The sequence below is a fragment of the Ictalurus punctatus genome, chromosome 13, assembly GCF_001660625.3.
Source record: "Ictalurus punctatus breed USDA103 chromosome 13, Coco_2.0, whole genome shotgun sequence".
NCBI lineage: Eukaryota > Metazoa > Chordata > Actinopteri > Siluriformes > Ictaluridae > Ictalurus > Ictalurus punctatus.
Window position 1 is genome coordinate 17,489,061 of NC_030428.2, and position 19,325 is coordinate 17,508,385.

The window sequence follows — 19,325 nt, forward strand, 5'->3', positions numbered from 1 at the left end:
GCTGCTTGAGTGTTTTGTTTTGTTTTGTGAAGCACATTCTTATCTACTCCTCTCAGTTTATATTAAATTGTAGCCAAAAATTCTCCCATTCAATGCCAAGCCCATGCCCAAGCACAATTATTCTTGACAGGATGTCAGAAGGCATTAGACAGTCAGGTGATCAGAGGAAGTGAGAAAGCATGCCTCCTTTCCCAGGATTATGTCACTAGAGGGAAAATGGGAAGGAATTCAACTTTCAGATTTAAAGGAAGGGAAAGCAGCCAAGACAGAATAATGATGCCCGTTCCTACATGGTGTGTTTGGGGCAGATCTATAACTGTAGATAGCTATAGCTGCTTTAAGATTCACCTCATGGCTAAATGTAAACAGACGGCCTGAATGGTTTACTAAAGAAGCGCAAACCTCCATACAGTCTATACAGGGTTCTTAAAGTGACCTGGTTTCTTTTTCTCCCTTGCTCAGCAGCACTTGATCTACACAGATGACTGTCTGACTTTAATACACAACTGAAAAATGAGAGAGAGCATATATAATTTAGTGTTGAGTCTTGTATTGGAGGCTATGCTCAGTCTGACACACACTGTGCCAGCTCCGCTATAATATATAGAAGAGATGTCAGAGAATGCAATAGCAAAGTGGAGATGGAAGAGCAGAGCTGTTTCATTTAAATAGACACTTGGATAAACATTTAAGTGACTAAAGATACTTGCTCCCAGCAAGCAAATTCATTCAGTGTCTTTACAGCAAGGCATATTTGTATTGCATTTGCCCACAAAGCTTGTTCTGAGCACATGGTTATCAGCCGAAACCAGCTGGATTGCTGATCTGCTTTGGTGGTTAATGATCATGGCTAATGATATTTGATGCTGCTTGCAGCACGCCTATTAATAGCAGACTTATGTGGAGCAATTAATGGCTTTGTCAGATGTCATCTAATGCTTGCACAAGCAATATGATAAAGAGTAGGGGTATAACCCCAGTGTCCAGGTGAAATTCCCCCACTGGCCTTTATCTATCAGGGCCCTCTAATAATCTCCATTCTTGAATTGGCTACATCTCTCCCCTCTCCTCTCCACCATTAGCTGGTGTGTGGTGGGTGTTCTTGTGCGCTACGGCTGCCATCGCATCATCCTGGTGGATGCTACACACTGGTGGTGGTTAAGGAGTCCCCCCTCCCCCACCCCCATACAAAGCGCTTCGCTTGCCTAGAAAAGCGCTATATAAATTGAAGGAATTATTATTATTTATTATTAATATTTAGTGTCTGTCGTGCTTTGGCTTCTGTGGAGCACATTTCCTGTCAAGACAGCTGACAGGACCCTTGGGCGTCATGCCAAAGGATTCGTATTGGCCAGACACATTAATTAAAAGGTCCTCCTATGCCCTCAGCCAATCTTTCATTTGGTTTCATTCACAGTAAGCAAGCCTTGCCTGGCTTTAAATGTTTATACCAGATTCCCACTTAAAATGCTGATCAATAGGCACCTACTGCTACCATTTCAATTGACTGAATTGATGCTGTGCAGACAGGAATGTAGCAGGTAGCACACCTATCGCTGCACACAGAGTAGATAGGTATACGTGCTTGATTATTGTGTGAACTATTGTGTTGAGTCGTGCATTACTGTTCATGAAGGAACTGTAGCTGTGTATCGCAGATTCATTTTCTGTGTCATCTTGGATCCATAAAGGCTAGTTCAGGGATTTTTAACCATGTACAATGTTTGCCAGGTTTATTTATTTATTATATGGCTAATGTTTTCTTCCTCCTGTGTTTCTACAGGGTGGCTATGCTGCATATAGGTATGCCCAACCAGCCGCAGCAGCTGCAGCAGCTTACAGCGACAGGTAAGAGTCTTCCAGCACCCTCTCTGTCCCAGGGCATAATTGCTTATTGCCTACATTTGCTGTCCTCAGTAGAATTTCTCGTGTTTAATTCTATTTGGAACAGTAGCAGATGTCCTCACATCTGGTATTTTTTCCAGTGATATAGCTCAACCTTCTCCCAGTGCATATTAGTACACCAATCAGCTACATAAAGATGTTGATAACATTTGGAATTACAAGCAGTTGTTTGTTCAGGGACAAAAATTATTGTCTCTGTAGAGTTTGACTGTGAGTCCAGTCTTTCATCACTCATATAGCTACATACCTTTCGTGCAAAATGTTTTTACTGAATGATGCTTTAAGATGAATGAGTGAAATTCAGCTTGTCATGCTACTGAGAAACCAGAAGGTGTAAAGTTTCCTTCCTGTGTTGGAAAACTGACAATTACAAAGCGCTGACTCTTTAGACATGTTCAATACATGTTAAATAAATGTCTCCTAACAGAAAGGATCATCATAACAATGTTTAAACATGTTTTACAATAAATTACAATGCATTTTTTATCCAGTTAATATTAGCCTTCGGTTATATGGAGTGTCTGCCATACAACTCCCTGTGAAGGAGTTTCTATAGAAACAATAACATATCAGAACAAGAACATGAAATATGCCTGATTGCATGATTGATTTGGATTATAACTGGTACTACTGTCCAAGTCTTGCTGTTATAGGAAATTAATCAGCAGCACTTTGGTATAAATTGCATTAGCATCTCAGATACATACATACATAATCTTGCACAGGAGAATAATCACTTCCTGGAGCTTTGGACACTTATCTCAGGCATGAAGGGCTGTGTGTGTGTGTGTGTGTGTGTGTGTGTGTGTGTGTGTGTGTGTGTGTGTGTGTGTGTGTGTGTGTTTGAAAAGCAGGGTGGTGTTGTGTTGTCAGTAATTTATCTGGGACCTGAAGGGGACCCTGTCAGGTTGGATCAGGGCAGGCGCTGGTTTAATCTGTGCGAGATTGAGCGTGTCAGTGGTGATAAGGTCCAGCCCTGCCCACTAGCCTGAAGAGCACAGATAATGTAAGATTTATCAGAGGCAAGCGCTGATCCACATCAGAGCAGGTGAAGAGCTGGCGTTCTGCTGCAGTGATTTCAGCCGCCTCTTCTCTTCACGCTCTCATTCCTCCTGTTGCCTCTTACTCTATCATTCTGTCCTCCCACAAGCCTCCTTCTACAAAAAAAGCATTTCTTATGTATTCTCTTTATTATTTAACAGGTCTTCTCTATGTGATGTTTATTTATTTGATATTTTATGGAGCACATCACTGAAGGCAGAGTGTTACAGCTACAAAATCAAATTTTGTAATTTTTCATTTTGCTTACCTCAGATGTAGACTTTATAATATATATGGTGTATTCAATTTTGGACTGAAACTACAAGGATAACATAGCTAACAAGTAATAGAAGCTTGTGAATACCAATTAGCAGCATACAGACTGCAAGCCAAAATCATCAATTTGCCTCAAACCAGGATAAATATATTTGTCTTTGGTTTATGATACTGTGTGGCACTATGTATAACTGAATCCATAAGTACTTGATTTACATACAGACATGTTCCAAATTAAAGGGAAAACTCTGTTATGCTGTGCATTATGTTGCCATGGTTTGAGTCCACTTGTCCTCTTAGAGAGAAGAGTCAGTGCAAATCAATGCAAAATTATTCTGACTGATCACTTTCATCCTATGATGAAACATTTCTATCCTGTTGGGAATGGTCTCTTTCAGGATGACCTTTTTTTGTAGTGACCAAAACATGTCATTAAAACACCAGTTGAGTGAATATCGGTACTGTACTTGTGTTCATCTCTCCAGTACAGTTACAGAAAATTTATCTCAAGGACCTTAGAACCTCTTCTTGTGGCTACAAATTTCTGTATATATATATATATATATATATATATATATATATATATATATATATATATATATATATATATATATATATATACATTATCTCACAAAAGTGAGTACACCCCTCACATTTTTGTAAATATTTGATTATATCTTTTCATGTGACAACACTGAAGAAATGATACTTTGCTACAATGTAAAGTAGTGAGTGTACAGCTTGTATAACAGTATAAATTTGCTGTCCCCTCAAAATAACTCAACACACAGCCATTAATGTCTAAACCGCTGGCAACAAAAGTGAGTACACCCCTAAGTGAAAATGTGCAAATTGGGCCCAATTAGCCATTTTCCCTCCCCGGTGTCATGTGACTTGTTAGTGTTACAAGGTCTCAGGTGTGAATGGGGAGCAGGTGTGTTAAATTTGGTGTCATCGCTCTCACACTCCCTCATACTGGTCACTGGAAGTTCAACATGGCACTCATGGCAAAGAACTCTCTGAGGATCTGAAAAAAAGAATTGTTGCTCTATATAAAGATGGCTTAGGCTATAAGAAGATTGACAAGACCCTGACACTGAGCTGCAGCACGGTGGCCAAGACCATACAGCGGTTTAACAGGACAGGTTCCACTCAGAACAGGCCTCACCGTGGTCGATCAAAGAAGTTGAGTGCACGTGCTCAGCTTCATATCCAGAGGTTGTCTTTGGGAAATAGACATATGAGTGCTGCCAGCATTGCTGCAGAGGTTGAAGGGGTGGGGGGTCAGCCTGTCAATCCTCAGACCATACACCGCACACTGCATCACATTGGTCTGCATGGCTGTCATCCCAGAAGGAAGCCTCTTCTAAAGATGAAACAGTTTCTTGAAGACAAGCAGAGTAAGGACATGGATTACTGGAACCATGTCCTGTGGTCTGATGAGATCAAGATAAACTTAGTTGGTTCAGATGGTGTCAAGCATGTGTGGTGGCAAAAAGGTGAGGAGTACAAAGTCAAGTGTGCCTTGCCTACAGTCAAGTATGATGGTGGGAGTGTCATGGTCTGGGGCTGCATGAGTGCTGTCGGCACTGGGGAGCTACAGTTCATTGAGGGAACCATGAATGCCAACATGTACTATGACATACTGAAGCAGAGACTGAGCCGCAGGGCAGTGTTCCAGCATGATAACGACCCCAAATACATCTCCAAGACGACCACTGCCTTGGTAAAGAGGCTGATTGTGAAGGTGATGGACTGGCAAGCATGTCTCCAGACCTAAACCCTATTGAGCATCTGTGGGTCATCCTCAAATGGAAGGTGGAGGAGCACAAGGTCTCTAACATCCACCAGCTCAGTGATGTCGTCATGGAGGAGTGGAAGAGGACTCCAGTGGCAACCTGTGAAGCTCTGGTGAACTCCATACCCAAGAGGGTTAAGGCAGTGCTGGAAAATAATGGTGGCCACACAAAAGTATTGACACTTTTGGCCCAATTTGGACGTTTTCACTTACTGGTGTACTCACTTTTGTTGCCAGCGGTTTAGACATTAATGGCTGTGTGTTGAGTTATTTTGAGGGGACAGCAAATTTACACTGTTACACAAGCTGTACATTCACTACTTTACATTGTAACAAAGTATCATTTCTTCAGTGTTGTCACATGAAAAGATATAATCAAATATTTACAAAAATGTGAGGGGTGTACTCACTTTTGTGAGATACTGCATATGTGTGTGTGTGTGTGTGTGTGTGTGTGTGTGTGTGTGTGTGTGTGTGTGTGTGTGTGTGTATACATATATATATATATATATATATATATATATATATATATATATATATATATATATATATATATATATATATATATATATATCTGTGTGTGTGTGTGGGTGGGTGTGTGTGTGTCTGTGTGTGTGTTTACATAAGAGGGATCATTAAAATTGTAAAATTGCATTTTGTTTGTTTATTTAGTACTGCCCTGAATAAACTGTTTCATATAACAGATATATACATGTAGTCCACAAGACACAATAATAACTGAATTTACAGCAACAAACCCATTCAAAAGTTTCCATAAGTTTACATTAATTCTTAATACTGTGTGTTGTTATCTGGATGATCAACGACCGTTTTTATGTTTTGTGATAGTTATTCATGAGTCCCTTGTTTGTCCTGAGCAGTTAAACTGCTCACTGTTCTTCAGAAAAATCCTCCAAGTCCTGCACTTTCTTTGCTTTTTCAGCATCTTCTGCATATTTGACCCATTTCCAAGATCGGCTATATGATGTTGAGATCCATCTTTTCACATTTAGGAAAACTGAAGGATTCATACAAAATTATTACAAAATGTGCAAACATTCACTGATGCTCAAGAAGGTAACACACTACATTAAGAGCCGGGGGGTGGGGTGTAAACTTTTGAACAGGATGATTGGTGTAAATTGTTATTATTTTGTTTAAAGATTTTTTTTTTCATTTAGTACTGCCCTTCATAAACTACATAAGATATTTACATTTCCCAGAAGACAAAATAATATCAATTTACAAAGATCATCCTGTTCAAAATTTTACTGCTCAGGACAAAGGACTCATGAATAACTCTCACAAAACATAAAAACAGTCGTTGATCATCCAGGTAACAACACACAGCATTAAGAATCAAGGGTATGTAAACTTGAACGGGTTCATTTGTATACCTTCAGTTATTATTGTGTCTTGTGGACTATATGTATACATCGGTTATGTGAAATAGTTTATTCAGAGCAGGATGAAATAAAAAACAAAATGCAATTTTAATGTTATTAAAATAACATTAAAATGTTATTACCTGTTTGTTTGTTTTTTTACAATTATTAACATTTGCAGATTCTGCAACGGGTATGTAATAGAAAGTTTTAGTTGATTGGTTAAAATGATCTAAATAGATAGTTAGCATTAACTATATTTTTCTCTAAATTATTCTTTAAATATGAACTCAGTCAAGAGTAGAAGAACTTGAACTCTTTAGAACTTGTGCTAACACAGGATAAAGATTCATAGCACGTTCACACATGTTTAAGCAAAATGATTTTTTAAAATCATTTAGTGTGTGAAATGATGAATGAATATACTCCTGGTAGCCTGCATTTTGGCGTGGAGCTTTAGTGATTTACCTGCTGATATTTTACAGGGTAACGCTAATTTGCTCAGAATGGCCTGGCTCCACATTGACCTGGGGATTCCCGTGTGAACCACACATAGACACTGAAAATCCTGCATGACAAAAACCTGGTCAGATCCGATAGCATTTCCATGTGAAATAGCCATGTCTGGGCTGAGGATTTCCCCCGTCTCCTCTTTTCTCCTCTCTCAGTCCCTGCCCTTAGCCCTGGCCTTGCACTGCCTTATCTGCTCCCCACAGGCCCTCATTTGCAAGCGTGTGTTGAGGAAAAGTAAACAAATGAAGAAGGGAAGTGTTGGAAGTAAATAAATAAATAAGTGAACAAGTGAGGCCCATCTTGGAGGAATTAGTTCCAACCCGCCAACAATGAAAAGAGTTAGAGAAACAGCCATCCCCAGTGCAGGCTGGGCAAACAAGGCAGGGCAGAGGAGCATGGCCAGAATGAAAAGAGCTACACACACACATACACACACAAAATATATCTTAAGCACACTCACTCTTCCAGCTTCCCTCCTGTTCTTTTTATTCATTTTCTCCATTCATAAGTCCCACTCAAATTAATATAACTTTTACCACATCCTGAAAAAGATAAAATGCTCACTACTTCTTTCACCTAAACACCAATGACTGCAAATGTGTTTTCCACATACCTTTACATTTATACTATACTGTATATTTAATCAAGTTGACAGTAGCATTTTCACAAAAGATCAAGAGGAATAATAGGAATTTAAAACAGAAGCTGTCCAATAGTGATACACCTCATGAAATATTAATGAACGCCTTCATATTCTCCCCTCTTTATACAGCTATGGCAGAGTCTATGCAACAGCAGACCCTTATCACCACACGATTGGACCTGCAGCCACATACAGTGTGGGCACTATGGTAAGTCTTGCTTATAACATAAAACTGTTATAGCATAGACACAAATACCCCTGACTTCATCCACAAAGTTTCATGATGTTATTCAAGCAGTTGGTGCTCAAACTATATGATCAAATAACAATGAACATAGATAAAAGTGGACCATCACAATCTTAGACGTATTGTAGATAGAGTAATAAAAGTATGAAGTTGGGATGGTTGTGGATTCTGTGTTGTGACGGCATACACAGCCTGTATGAACCTGACAACTGAGAACATTTTACTCGCCTCATTTTACTCAACTTCCTAGGTATGTATCAGTTTGTCCAAAATAATTGAACATTGAATCTAAGTTCCCTAGTAATTGAAAGGGGATGTTCTGTCTCAAATACGATATTGAACTGAACTTGATTAATTAAGTCTGATTTAAGTCCAACCCACTTTACTTTCCATATGAGAACACTCAAAATTTTTTGAGGATAGTTGTGTTAATGTTTGTTTTTAGCTAGCTTTTGCAGCTAACATCAAAGATGAAAAATTCTAAAACTCCTATCCGTGCAAACGAGACGATTGTACAATATGTTTGTTTAGGGTTTTTATTTGTTTTTACGGTTGTGGATAGCAATATATCCAAAGATTTATGACCATCAAGCGCGTGCAGCAGTGTGCTAAGGGATATTAAAGAATAGCAAAAGATATAGAGAGCAGGAAAACCCAAAAAGGTTTCATTGCATTCACCTTCCCATGCCCATGGGGCTTATTGGACAAACACTCTGCCTAAGACAAATGGCTGGAATTTACCAAGCCGACATGCGTGTGATTCTCAAAACAGTATTATTCCCCAGTGCAGCTGCTAGCTAAAAGCTTTCATTAATTAAGACCATTTTTTCCTCTTCATTTACTTAATTAAAACTGTGTTGATTTTTTTTTCCTTACTTCTTCCTCTTCCTTTTTCAAAACATCCTCCCGTTCTCATGGCCATAATTTGCTGGTCTAAAGCACAACAAATCAGCAAATTTGGAGCTGGATATGGGACAATACTAGGTCTTTACAGCTCTGACTGGCGTGCAGGACAAATTGGTAGCGACTAAAGGAGTTGATAGGAACCACCACTGAATCTCCATCTGGGAAATTAATAGAATTTAAGCATATTTGATCATCAAATCTCAAGTAAAAAGAAGTTTAATAATGAGTCCCAAAGAGGATAAAGTAAGTTAGTTTTACCTCAGTCTCTGAGAGCAGAATTGATGAGAATTCATGCCAAGTTTTGAGGCATGTGTGTTTCTTTTAGACAGGCTGGAGATGGAGGCTTTTGAAGTTGATACACTGGGTCTGAGCAGCAGTCCAGCTAAAACAGAGCAGTGAGATAGTGCTTAATATACCCCAGGACATCTCTGATCAAATAAACCTAAGGACTAGAGAAACTATCCTCTGGGCAGGACAACTATATTGAGCCTTTAAAGAGAACCATCTCCTTCTTGCTCTCTGTGGGTTGGAAGAGAGTTGTTAGGCCAAGGGTTTTAATCATGTTTATATAGCTATAAATCATTGGATGATGTTGGATTTATTTTTTCTAAAATGCGATAAGATACATGTTTTAACTAAAGATTGTGTGTGAACTGCTTTAGTCGCTATCTGGTTTTACTTTAAGAGTATACTTTAGCGCAGAAACATATTAGCCATGGAATTAAACCTGCCACTGTGAAGCAAATAGATGGTTTAATAAGAAAAAGGAAGAAGAAATTAAAGGAAGAACCCAAATACTTTACACTGATTGGAACCTTTTTTTTTCATCTTTGATGTTGCAGGCTAGCCTTTACAGAGGAGGGTACAGTCGCTTCACTCCATACTAAAGACAGAAAATTCATCCCCAGACAAAACAAAAAGCAAACAAAAATGCAAACAACCCACCTTCTCCTTTCCTGGGAAACTAAATAGAACAAAATGCTTCCAGGTTACCACCGAGCCCACGTTGCACACCCTTTCAAGTCCAACCTCTTAACATTTGTGCAATTTTCTCATGTTTTCTCCGGTGTGTGTGTGTGTGTGTGTGTGTGTGTGTGTGTGTGTGTGTGTGTGTGTGTGTGTGTGTGTGTGTGTGTGTGTGTGTGTGTGTGTGTGTGTGTGTGTCACTGTTGTATTGATTTGGAATCTGTTTTGTTTGTATTGAAATGTGTGGGCCAAGACAGGAGGGGCTGAATGACAGCTTGTGGGGAGGAGAGGTGCTGTTCAATGAGCTTTCTCATTTAGTCTGGCCTTAGATTTATGGGCATGAGCTCAGCTGATTTATGTTATGAGGGAGTGAAGGGAGAGGGCCTCGCACTTTATGTGTATTACTCAGTGGCACTGCACTAAGCAACATGTGCAAAGCAACTATCCAGCCAGAAACACAAGCATACTTAATGAATATTGTACATCTGTTATAATATTTCAATTTCTGTTTTACTTAAAAACTTGCTCACTGGCCCAGCTCTCTCTTCACCTTCCAGAAACCAATGCAATGTCTTCATGCCAGTTTTATCATTTTTATTAAACCCTTATTCACAAACCCATGTTAATGTTAATGTAAAGTAAGATATAATTTACTGTTCACCCAAATGTATTCCATTGCTACAGACCAGCATAATATTTAAAGAAGTCGTAAATGCAATTAATGTAGTTTCTCTTTTTTTAGGTTTTTTTTTCATCTTTCATGAAATATGCTGACATTCTCAAGTGACTGACAATAAAACATTTTCTAAGCATATATAAATAAGAAACATAAACTTTACCATAATTACATTCAAATCTAAATAGAAAAAACAGTACTCTATAAAATCCCTTTTAGCGGAACAGAGCTATTATATTCAAGTGCTCTGAGCAAGACTTCCCAGTACGAGTGTGCACTTAATCACAGCTATTATCTCCAGCTCTTATATCATTCTGTAAATAAACATAGAGTATTAATATCACAAAGGGAGAGCGCTTTGGTACTACATGGTCTGTTGCACCCTCTAGCTGATAAAATCTTGAAATCCCGCTGCAGCTTAAATGAAGACAGTGAAGGCAGAGCGGTGTGCTGTTGAAATATTCATTGCTGTTGTGGCACACACTTCTTCTTAAAGGTCACTCTTGCAGTGAGATGCTGAAATACAATCACGAGATAAAACTGTTAAAAAAAAAAAAAAGGCAAAAAGTGCCAAGTAAGTTTAAAATGAAAAACAAGGAGGCTTCCGTTTCCCTTGAGATTGTGCACATTTTGCAGAGATGAAGCACCATAGGGTAGTGAGCAACATGCTCAGATATTGATTTGCTGTTGAGGTACTTGTTAAGCGCTTGGTGTGTCCCACCAAGTCATATATTTCTGGAACATTATTAGCTGGCCAAAAATGTATAGGTGGCTTCAGAACCCTTAATAAGACAGCAAAGATTTAAGAGTTCTTTCAAAGAGGAAGGGAGAGTGAGATGAACGGGCCGGGTTTTAAGAAAATCAATCGAACCTTATCAGACATGGTCTGTACCTCCTCTCAGGTAAGATCCATATGTTAACCATGTCACACTATCCTAGATTGAATCACCCCAAGAGAGTGGTTGTTACCTTTGAAAGGTATTAAGTCTGCTTTCATGATTTTACATGTGCATAGCCCTAAATATGTGTATATTCTAGAGTTCTAGTAGTGTTTCGCATGGATTATACCATTTTTCCTCCCAGTGGAGAAGTGCACAGATGAGAAGCTCTCTCAAGGTGACACTATGCTCAGACCCAGCACTTTGTAGAAAGCCAGTGATAAGACAAGCTAGACCTTTAGAGAACATACTGTGAGAGAGAGTGTGTAAGAGAGAGAAAGAGTGGGAGAAGCCAATAATCCTTTCTGTGAAATAGGGCCTCTCTCGTTTCCAAGTTGTTCAGGGCGTTGATCATGTCCCTGAGGCTCAGAAGCAGCTCACATCCCCATACACTGACACACACCCTGCCCAGTAAATAGCTGCCTGCTCACTTCAAATGGAATAGAAAGGTGGGAGTTATAGAAGAAAGGGAGAAAAGATTCAGGACGGAGGGGCAGCATCCAAAGCAATTTACTCCACAGATTAAAGATAACACCATTGAGTCAATAACCACTGATCTCATTTGAAGATACACCAGGCTTACTCTGCGCATAGCGCTGCTGTTCGGCTCGTTCTATTACCATAGCAGTTGTGGCTTCAGACACACCATTCTCCTACTAGACTGAAATCACACACACCCCATTGTAATACAATGATTGGATGCAGTGGTTCCCCCTCTTTGAAGAAAAAAGTCTACCATGCAACATAATATTTCACTTAAATAAGTGTCCTCTTCACAGCCACCACCACCTCTCCAAATCTATGAGCTTTGCCTTCTTCTTTAAAGATGATTTTTGTTGTTGTTGTTGTTGTTTTGATAAAAAAGAAAGAAAGAAAGAAAGAAAGAAAGAAAGAAAGAAAGTTTGCAGCTGAGCCCAACCCTTTCCTTACTACCATGATGCTATTTAAATATTTAATCCGTTTCTTATGAACACTGCTAAGATAATGGTGGTAACATCAAGTACAATTATTAACACATTTATCATTGTTAAATGTTATTTTAAAAATACCGATACATCAACAAAATCATTGTACAGTAAAAAAAAATAAAAGAGCTGAAGTCTAATTCAAAGACCAGGCATTTTCAATTTTGACACAGTAGACATCAGTTTTATTTGCTTTATAATAGAATAAATGCTTTTTTTTTTTTGGTGGTACCTCAATACACAGTGCCTCCAAGCTGAAAATGTTTCTATCCTTTCTTAGATAACAACCAACCTCTTTCTCTGTGGGAATGGAATACAAGGCTAGTGCTACCAAAATGAATGCTAACATAAGCTGTAAATAACACTGAAATATGTTCTACATCCATGCTTGCACTTTATCAGTTTTAAACAGTTTCTTCTTCTTGTTGTTGTAGTTTTTTTTTATTCCTCTATGTACATATCCATTTTTCTAACAAGGTCAAGACTAAATTGATAAGAAAATGTATACTTGTGTGTAACAATAGATGTATTAGCATATTTAAGAAAGCATAACTTTGCTGTAGTACTTCAAACTTAGAGAAACAAAGCAAACAATGTATTCTTCCTTTTATAAAATAATATTATAAGCCTACAGAAATTCCATTGTGGATTTTTATATAACTATGTAAAATGTTAAATCATATTTCTTTATACTTTTTTTTGAAAAGAAAAGAGAACTGATAATGTCTAAATGTGTTATAGTAATAACTCTGTGCTGTGCAGTTGGGCTATTTAAATGTGTTTATATGATGTTTTCAAACAACTTGAAGGTATTAAAGCTGCCCTCTGACATTGGTTTCATTTTCATTTCAATTAAAGATAGATTTAAGAGACTACACTGTCATTTTACCAACAATATCACAAAATAACAGAAGTTACATTTTTCTCATATAATAAAGTCTTGCGTGTGTAAAAGCACATTCAAATTTGATAAGCCAAAAACAAATTATGCACTCTAACAGGATCTACAAAGAATGGTGTCTTTTCAGTAGACACCATTCTTGGGCCTAGTAGTATGTCTTGTTCGTTGTGTGCATTTTATTTAATAAGCATGCTATTTGGGGTTTTCCTACTTAAGGTGCAAAATGCAAATCAATTAATTTGGCAGCAACACTGTAATTTACCAACCCTGAAAGTCACTTCAGGAATGGCGAATGAACAGATTGATATGTCCAGAGGGCATGGGGCATTAATATTTCAAAAGTCTGTTTCCGCCAACTGAAAACAAGATTATGTTATTTATTAAGTCTTAATAATTAGCTGTAAATTATGTCTTAGATACCTTGAATTATGACTTTTTATTTCCTTATTTCTGTGGTATTATTAAGTTTATTATATATTTACTGCGTATTCATACCTCACATACAAACAACATTTAAACAAAGCCTCCTATGCCAACAGCATCTAAAAAGTTTGCTTTCACAAATACCTTATTAAGATAATCCATACTTACTGTATGTCTACACACCTTTATTCATTTATTCATAACATATTTTAATATGTTTGGGTTTTTTACCTGTCTCACTTGTGTTTAGTCGGCACTATACTTGAGTTTCCATTCAGTTTACTCTTCTGGGAATCTTTTGGAGATCCATATTCACTGCAGCTGCCAGGAATATTTAGCACACGCAAGAAACCTCATTTACATAATGTTTCCTCCCCCTACTTTGCATATGATGTAACTCACACAATTATTCTTTGTAAATCACCCGAAACACACCCACTAACTGCATGCACAATTTACCCTACTGCACACACAAATGAGTGCTCGTTATTTTGGATTTTAGTCAATCAGAGCCCAAATTTTTAACATTCAAACCATTCCAAATTGTATGTTACTTTCCACTAGTTCATTTCCAGAATCCTTCCGATACATAACTATGCAGAAATGTACAAAACCTCCATTTTGATTTCAGTGGTTCTTACTAAAAACACTCATTTTCAGTATAGGCATTTTGTCTATATTAAACAGAATTATATGCATCATACTGTATTATTACTCAATTATAACTCCATTAGCCATTTGTGTGATCCAGTATTTAGAGTGTGAGGCTAAATAGCGCTGAAAAAGAGATGAGTGCTTAGAGGACAGTTTGCTGGCATCAAAATGAATGTGTGAGCTTGCAGATTGTCATGATGGAAGTCTTCATTTTGCACGGATGCTGCAGTGAGCCATTAAAAGATTGCCCTTCTAATTGGCTCTGTTAATGCAGTCATTTGTAAGATGGCACCATGGGCCAAGGGCCAGTAGAAAATGGCAGCATCATTTCTGTAATCTCTTTTTTTTTAATTATGGTGACAAAAGTTAGTCACCAGTTTCAGTAAAGATTAGCAAAGATCATTTGAGGGCTGCAATTTGCCTGAAATGTTTTGCAACGCAATAATATAGTGAAAGTATATGGATTGATACCATATAGAAATGTTGGCATTAGAAATGGCAATAGAAAAGTTACAGCCACATTTGTACACCTCAGATATGTGAAGCAAACATGTATTTGTATTGCTGCTACATACAGACTATGTCATTGATGCACTTTTAATTTAGTTATGCAAATGCAGAGTGATTTTAATTTTTAATGTTTTTTTTTTCTTTCATTTCATCTTCTGCCAGGGGATTTTTTTGTAAACGTTTTTAAAAAATAAACAACATAGGTACTTGTATAACTATATTACACTATTGGATCCTCTTTTATATGTATAATCTGTCACCTGTGTATTTGCTGCTTAGCTCATGTGCAATGTGCACTGGACATTTTGAATGTTTCAGATCATACTGTGTGTTGAAAACATTGACTGATCGTAAGATTTTACACATATCTGTTGGTTATGGACTCTGAAGATTCTGTAGTTATAGTTCTGTACACTTCTGTACAGTATAGTATTGTAAAGATATGCTTTTGTGTCTAAATAAAAATGGAATTCTAGCATGTGTCCTCATATATATGAATGTAATTGATCTTTAAATTTTAAATGAAACTATACACTGTACATATCTGTTCTTCAAAGAAATGTGTGTGTGTGTGTATATATATATATATATATATATATATATATATATATATATATATATATATATATATATATATATATATATATATATATGAATGAAAACTTATTCTGGCTATTAGTGGGCTCAGAGATTGCATGTGTTTCAATGTCTATGGCGGAACAATTTGAAAGAGAATCTGTACCCGGTCACAGATGAGTAGGCAGCAGCTCGGGCAGCTCTCGTAGCTCTTTCTCTGAGTCTATTTCTGTCTGTGTTTGTCAAGCAAGATAGCAAAGCCCATCTTGAATCTGTGTAAGAGATAAAGTGGCTCATGTCGAGAACAGAAGCCCATCATGGGGCTTGATCAGTATGCCAGAGCACATCTCTGGGCTCCTCCGGGGAGGTCCTGAACAACAACAAAGTGATGTTAAAATTAAAGTTGGCTAGCATGCTCTTGTGAGCCTCTTCAATTCAGCGCCACATCTCCCTAAATTAGAGAGCTTCTGTCAGGAAGAGAGCCCCAGGACACCTTGGACTCCCGGTCTTGCTCCTGATCTTCTCCTCCTCTCACCCTCTCTCTGTTGTTCTGTTTCTCCGACTGTCTAACATCTGCCCAGCTTTCGTTGTGGAAACCGCTGATCTACTTGTTTACTGTCAACCTCTATAGAGCTATTTTGTTATCTTCAATTTTGCCAAAGCTCCTTTAATGTGTCTTGTTTTCAGTTTAGCCCCTCTGTATTAGGAATTGACAGATAATCCCAAAATGCGTGTTTAGCATTATATCCAGGGTTTATGGCTGATATTTCTGATATCATTTCTGAGACCAAGCAGAGTTTTTCATTGCAGTAGGTTTTGTTTTATTGTTTAATTAGTTCAGCTGTTTAACAAGTGCATTCTAACATTCAATAGCTTACAGGATAACATTCCACTAATCGGCCTGTTTTTTATGTTTCTAGTAAATAAAAGAGAAAAAGAGGGATCATAGAAGAGACGGACATCAGCTATATATTGGACGACAAGAAGGATTAAGGAGGTGATACAAAACAAAACACATAAAAATACACAAACACATAAAAAGAAGGATCCCTTCCACCAAGGCTGTGAGCTGAAGGTATCATATCGTAATGGAGACATGAATGACAGCCAAGCTGTGAAGCGGAGGAAGAAGTAGCCTTCACCTGGGACAGCCTGGCTGGGTGGAGGACGAGACAAGAGCTCATCATAAAAAAACTTTTTTTATTTTTCTAAACTTTTTTAAGTTTGTGATCTCAAAAAGAGTAAAAGATGAGTGTATATATATATATATAAAAATCTATATAGCGATATATGTATGTATAAATATGTTATAAAATGTTTAAAAAAAAACTCAGCAGAGGTAAACGATGCATGAATGCAGCGCTGTTGGAGAGGGGGGTTGAGGGGGCATGGTTGTTTCCTCACCCTCTCCCTCCTTTTGCAGACTAGCTTATCCTGTCCTTAAGACTGGGTAGAGGGAATAGGGTAAGACAAGTCTGGCTGCAGCCTCTTTAAACACAAGTCCATGCAGCCTGGCATCGTCTAGGGCTCCAGTGTGTGGTAGGCCTGAGTCTTCCTTCACTGACCTTCTGTCAGAAGTGACAGTTAATGCCTCGGTTAGTTCCTGTTGAACAAGATTACATCCTAGAGAGAAAGGTCAAGGGCCTTTAGTCATTGATGTAGGCCACAAAAAGAAGCTTTTATTCACTCCTTTACCCCATTTCTCCTAAATGTCAGTATTGTTGGCTTAACGCAGTTTTATAAACTTGACAAGGGAAAAAAAAGAAATCATTTGAATTTTGCAAATATAGATCCACTGTACTGTAATTATGTTTCATGCCAATGTCAAGAGATGATACTTTTAAAATAATTTAAAGTTTGTTAAGATCATATAATATTATAATTTAAATAGGAGAGGCAGGTCAAGTCAAGATACTGTACATATACCACCAAAAGCCTGTCCACGAAAAAAAAGAGTGCTTGAGATGTCTTTGAGGCTGTTCCCATGCAGTGTGTGATAAATTGTCATTATGAATACTTTAATGGTTATGGTTAAGTGTGGCAATTGCTAAAGCTACATGACCATCTCATCCCCAAATGAAAAGATGCAGTTCATACAGGCATTCATGCTGTCTGACAGCCCTCTGTTTTCAGTAGCACAACGTGTAAAGGCCCAGTGAAGAAAAACGGGCGCACGGAGACATACAAGGCTGTGTGTGTGTGTGTGTGTGTGTGTGTGTGTGTGTGTGTGTGTGTGTGTGTGTGTGTGTGTGTGTGTGTGTGTGTGTTTGTGTGTGTGTGCGTGCGTGTGTGATATAGTGTTTCAGCATGGAATGGTCACAGTGGAGTAAGTGGGAAATGGGTGGAAAGGGGCTTCACGTGACCCTACCAAAAAACATTACATTGTAGTGTTGTTGTGGCGGTGGCCATGTTGTGTAGTAAACCACTTTTGTACATGGTGTCAGGGGGCTACAAATTAAGACAATTGGAGCTGTCTGCTTTGTATTGTCACAGGAGTTTGGCCATCCATCTTGAAAATGGGCTCTTGCCTGCTATAATGTGGGAAACAAAGTGAGATGGGCGGTAGTTTTGGTCAAAGGGTTGCAAGCAATTTTTACTAAAGTCTGTTACCTTTCTACTTCGACTGAGCTCCACTTTAGTGATATCCATATATAGTTATACATTGTACTAATAACATGCTGCTGAGCATGGGTCAAATGTCAATTGTAGCCATTTACTAATGTTGTATTATTGTATTACAAGTATGGAGAAAAAAACATTTCTATATGAATATATCTATTTGTGACTTTGCGACCCTTCAAACAATGATTTGATTTCTTGTTTTCAATGGTGGTTCAGGTTTTGCACTGTCAGTGTACTGAGAGATTTTTACTTCGGTGGCATTTCTCTGTCTGTCTGATTCTTCATTTCAGCTATTGAATGTACTTCAAACTCTTGAACTTTTTAGGTATATGTCCTTATTTTTTAAGTAGTACTTTGTAAATGTATGTACATGGTCTAGCTAGTCTCTGCTCTGATACTGGACCTGAGTTCTAACGGAGATGTCTGTGTTGACTACTGTTACATGATAAAAAGGAGCACTCCAGGACAGTGTGATCAGTCAAAATTGGTTCACCAATGTGCTTCAAGAAAAGGAACAATGTGTTGAGGTTAATAAGAAAACAGCTAAATGTTTTTGTTGATGCAAAATGTGAAAAATTTACTTACATGCAAAAGCTTCCTGTTAAGATGTATTACTCTATATGTGAAATTAAAACATGAAAATGTTTTTTTTTATGTGACATGCAAATCAGACATGCTGATTTTCCAGGATTTTGGTTCAGTCAAAGAATGGTACATTTAATAGTGTGTAGGTAAGCCTCTTCTCCAGATGCCATTCCCAAGCTTTGCAAATCATGAGCTTCCTTGGACTCAGGTGTTATGTCAAGACAGAACTTACACGTTTCACACCATGAAAATAACTCCTCTTCTGCTTTCAGAACAATACTTTGTTTTCTATCAAGCTGGCAACTCGTATCTCAGCGATTGTAGTACATTAAAGTTAACTATACACTGGGCAATGGAGGCACTTGTTTACTGTTAGAGGAGAGTTATGGAGCATCAGCATGCATCAGCAGTGGCGGATGGGAGCTAACCGTCAAGGCAAGCTGTTTCAGGGACATTAAATCTGACTGGATGATTCTGTACTGAAAGAGACTGTAACTGAACAAAGTAACAAAAGATGTCAATTTCACAGAGATCCAAGACCTCTGGATTTATTTATTTGCTTTTGTCTGTATGACGTATATCTTGTTTACATGTCCTGGTTTTAGACCGCTGTAAGGTGTGTATCAGCCCTTGCACTGTACCTTTTGGCTTGTTGTCTTCACTCTGTGCTCTTTTTCCTTCCTTGAAGTATGAAGACATGTCCACCTAAGCACCAAAGTCAGCTCACCCTGTCTTCCTCAACCCAAAGCCAAAAGGCAATGCAAACTGTAGTGCGCTCATACTCCTTTAGCTTAA

General features: G+C 38.0%; 1 protein-coding gene across 6 annotated transcripts in view; it reads left to right on the forward strand.

Annotated features, from left to right (window-relative positions):
* Window positions 1-17,837, forward strand: part of rbfox3a (RNA binding fox-1 homolog 3a) — a 376,227-nt gene extending 358,390 nt beyond the window's left edge. For 5 of the 6 annotated variants that reach the window (XM_017482608.3, XM_017482612.3, XM_047159288.2 and 2 more), the window contains 3 exons: window positions 1,784-1,848; window positions 7,691-7,769; window positions 9,557-15,192. In XM_017482608.3, the coding sequence (XP_017338097.2) occupies window positions 1,784-1,848; window positions 7,691-7,769; window positions 9,557-9,601 (189 nt within the window). In that variant the 3' untranslated portion in view covers window positions 9,602-15,192. Of the gene's footprint in view, window positions 1-1,783; window positions 1,849-7,690; window positions 7,770-9,556; window positions 15,193-16,243 lie in introns of those variants that run through there. The other variant, XM_017482611.3, reaches the window with a different exon arrangement.
* Window positions 17,838-19,325: the final 1,488 nt, after the last annotated feature.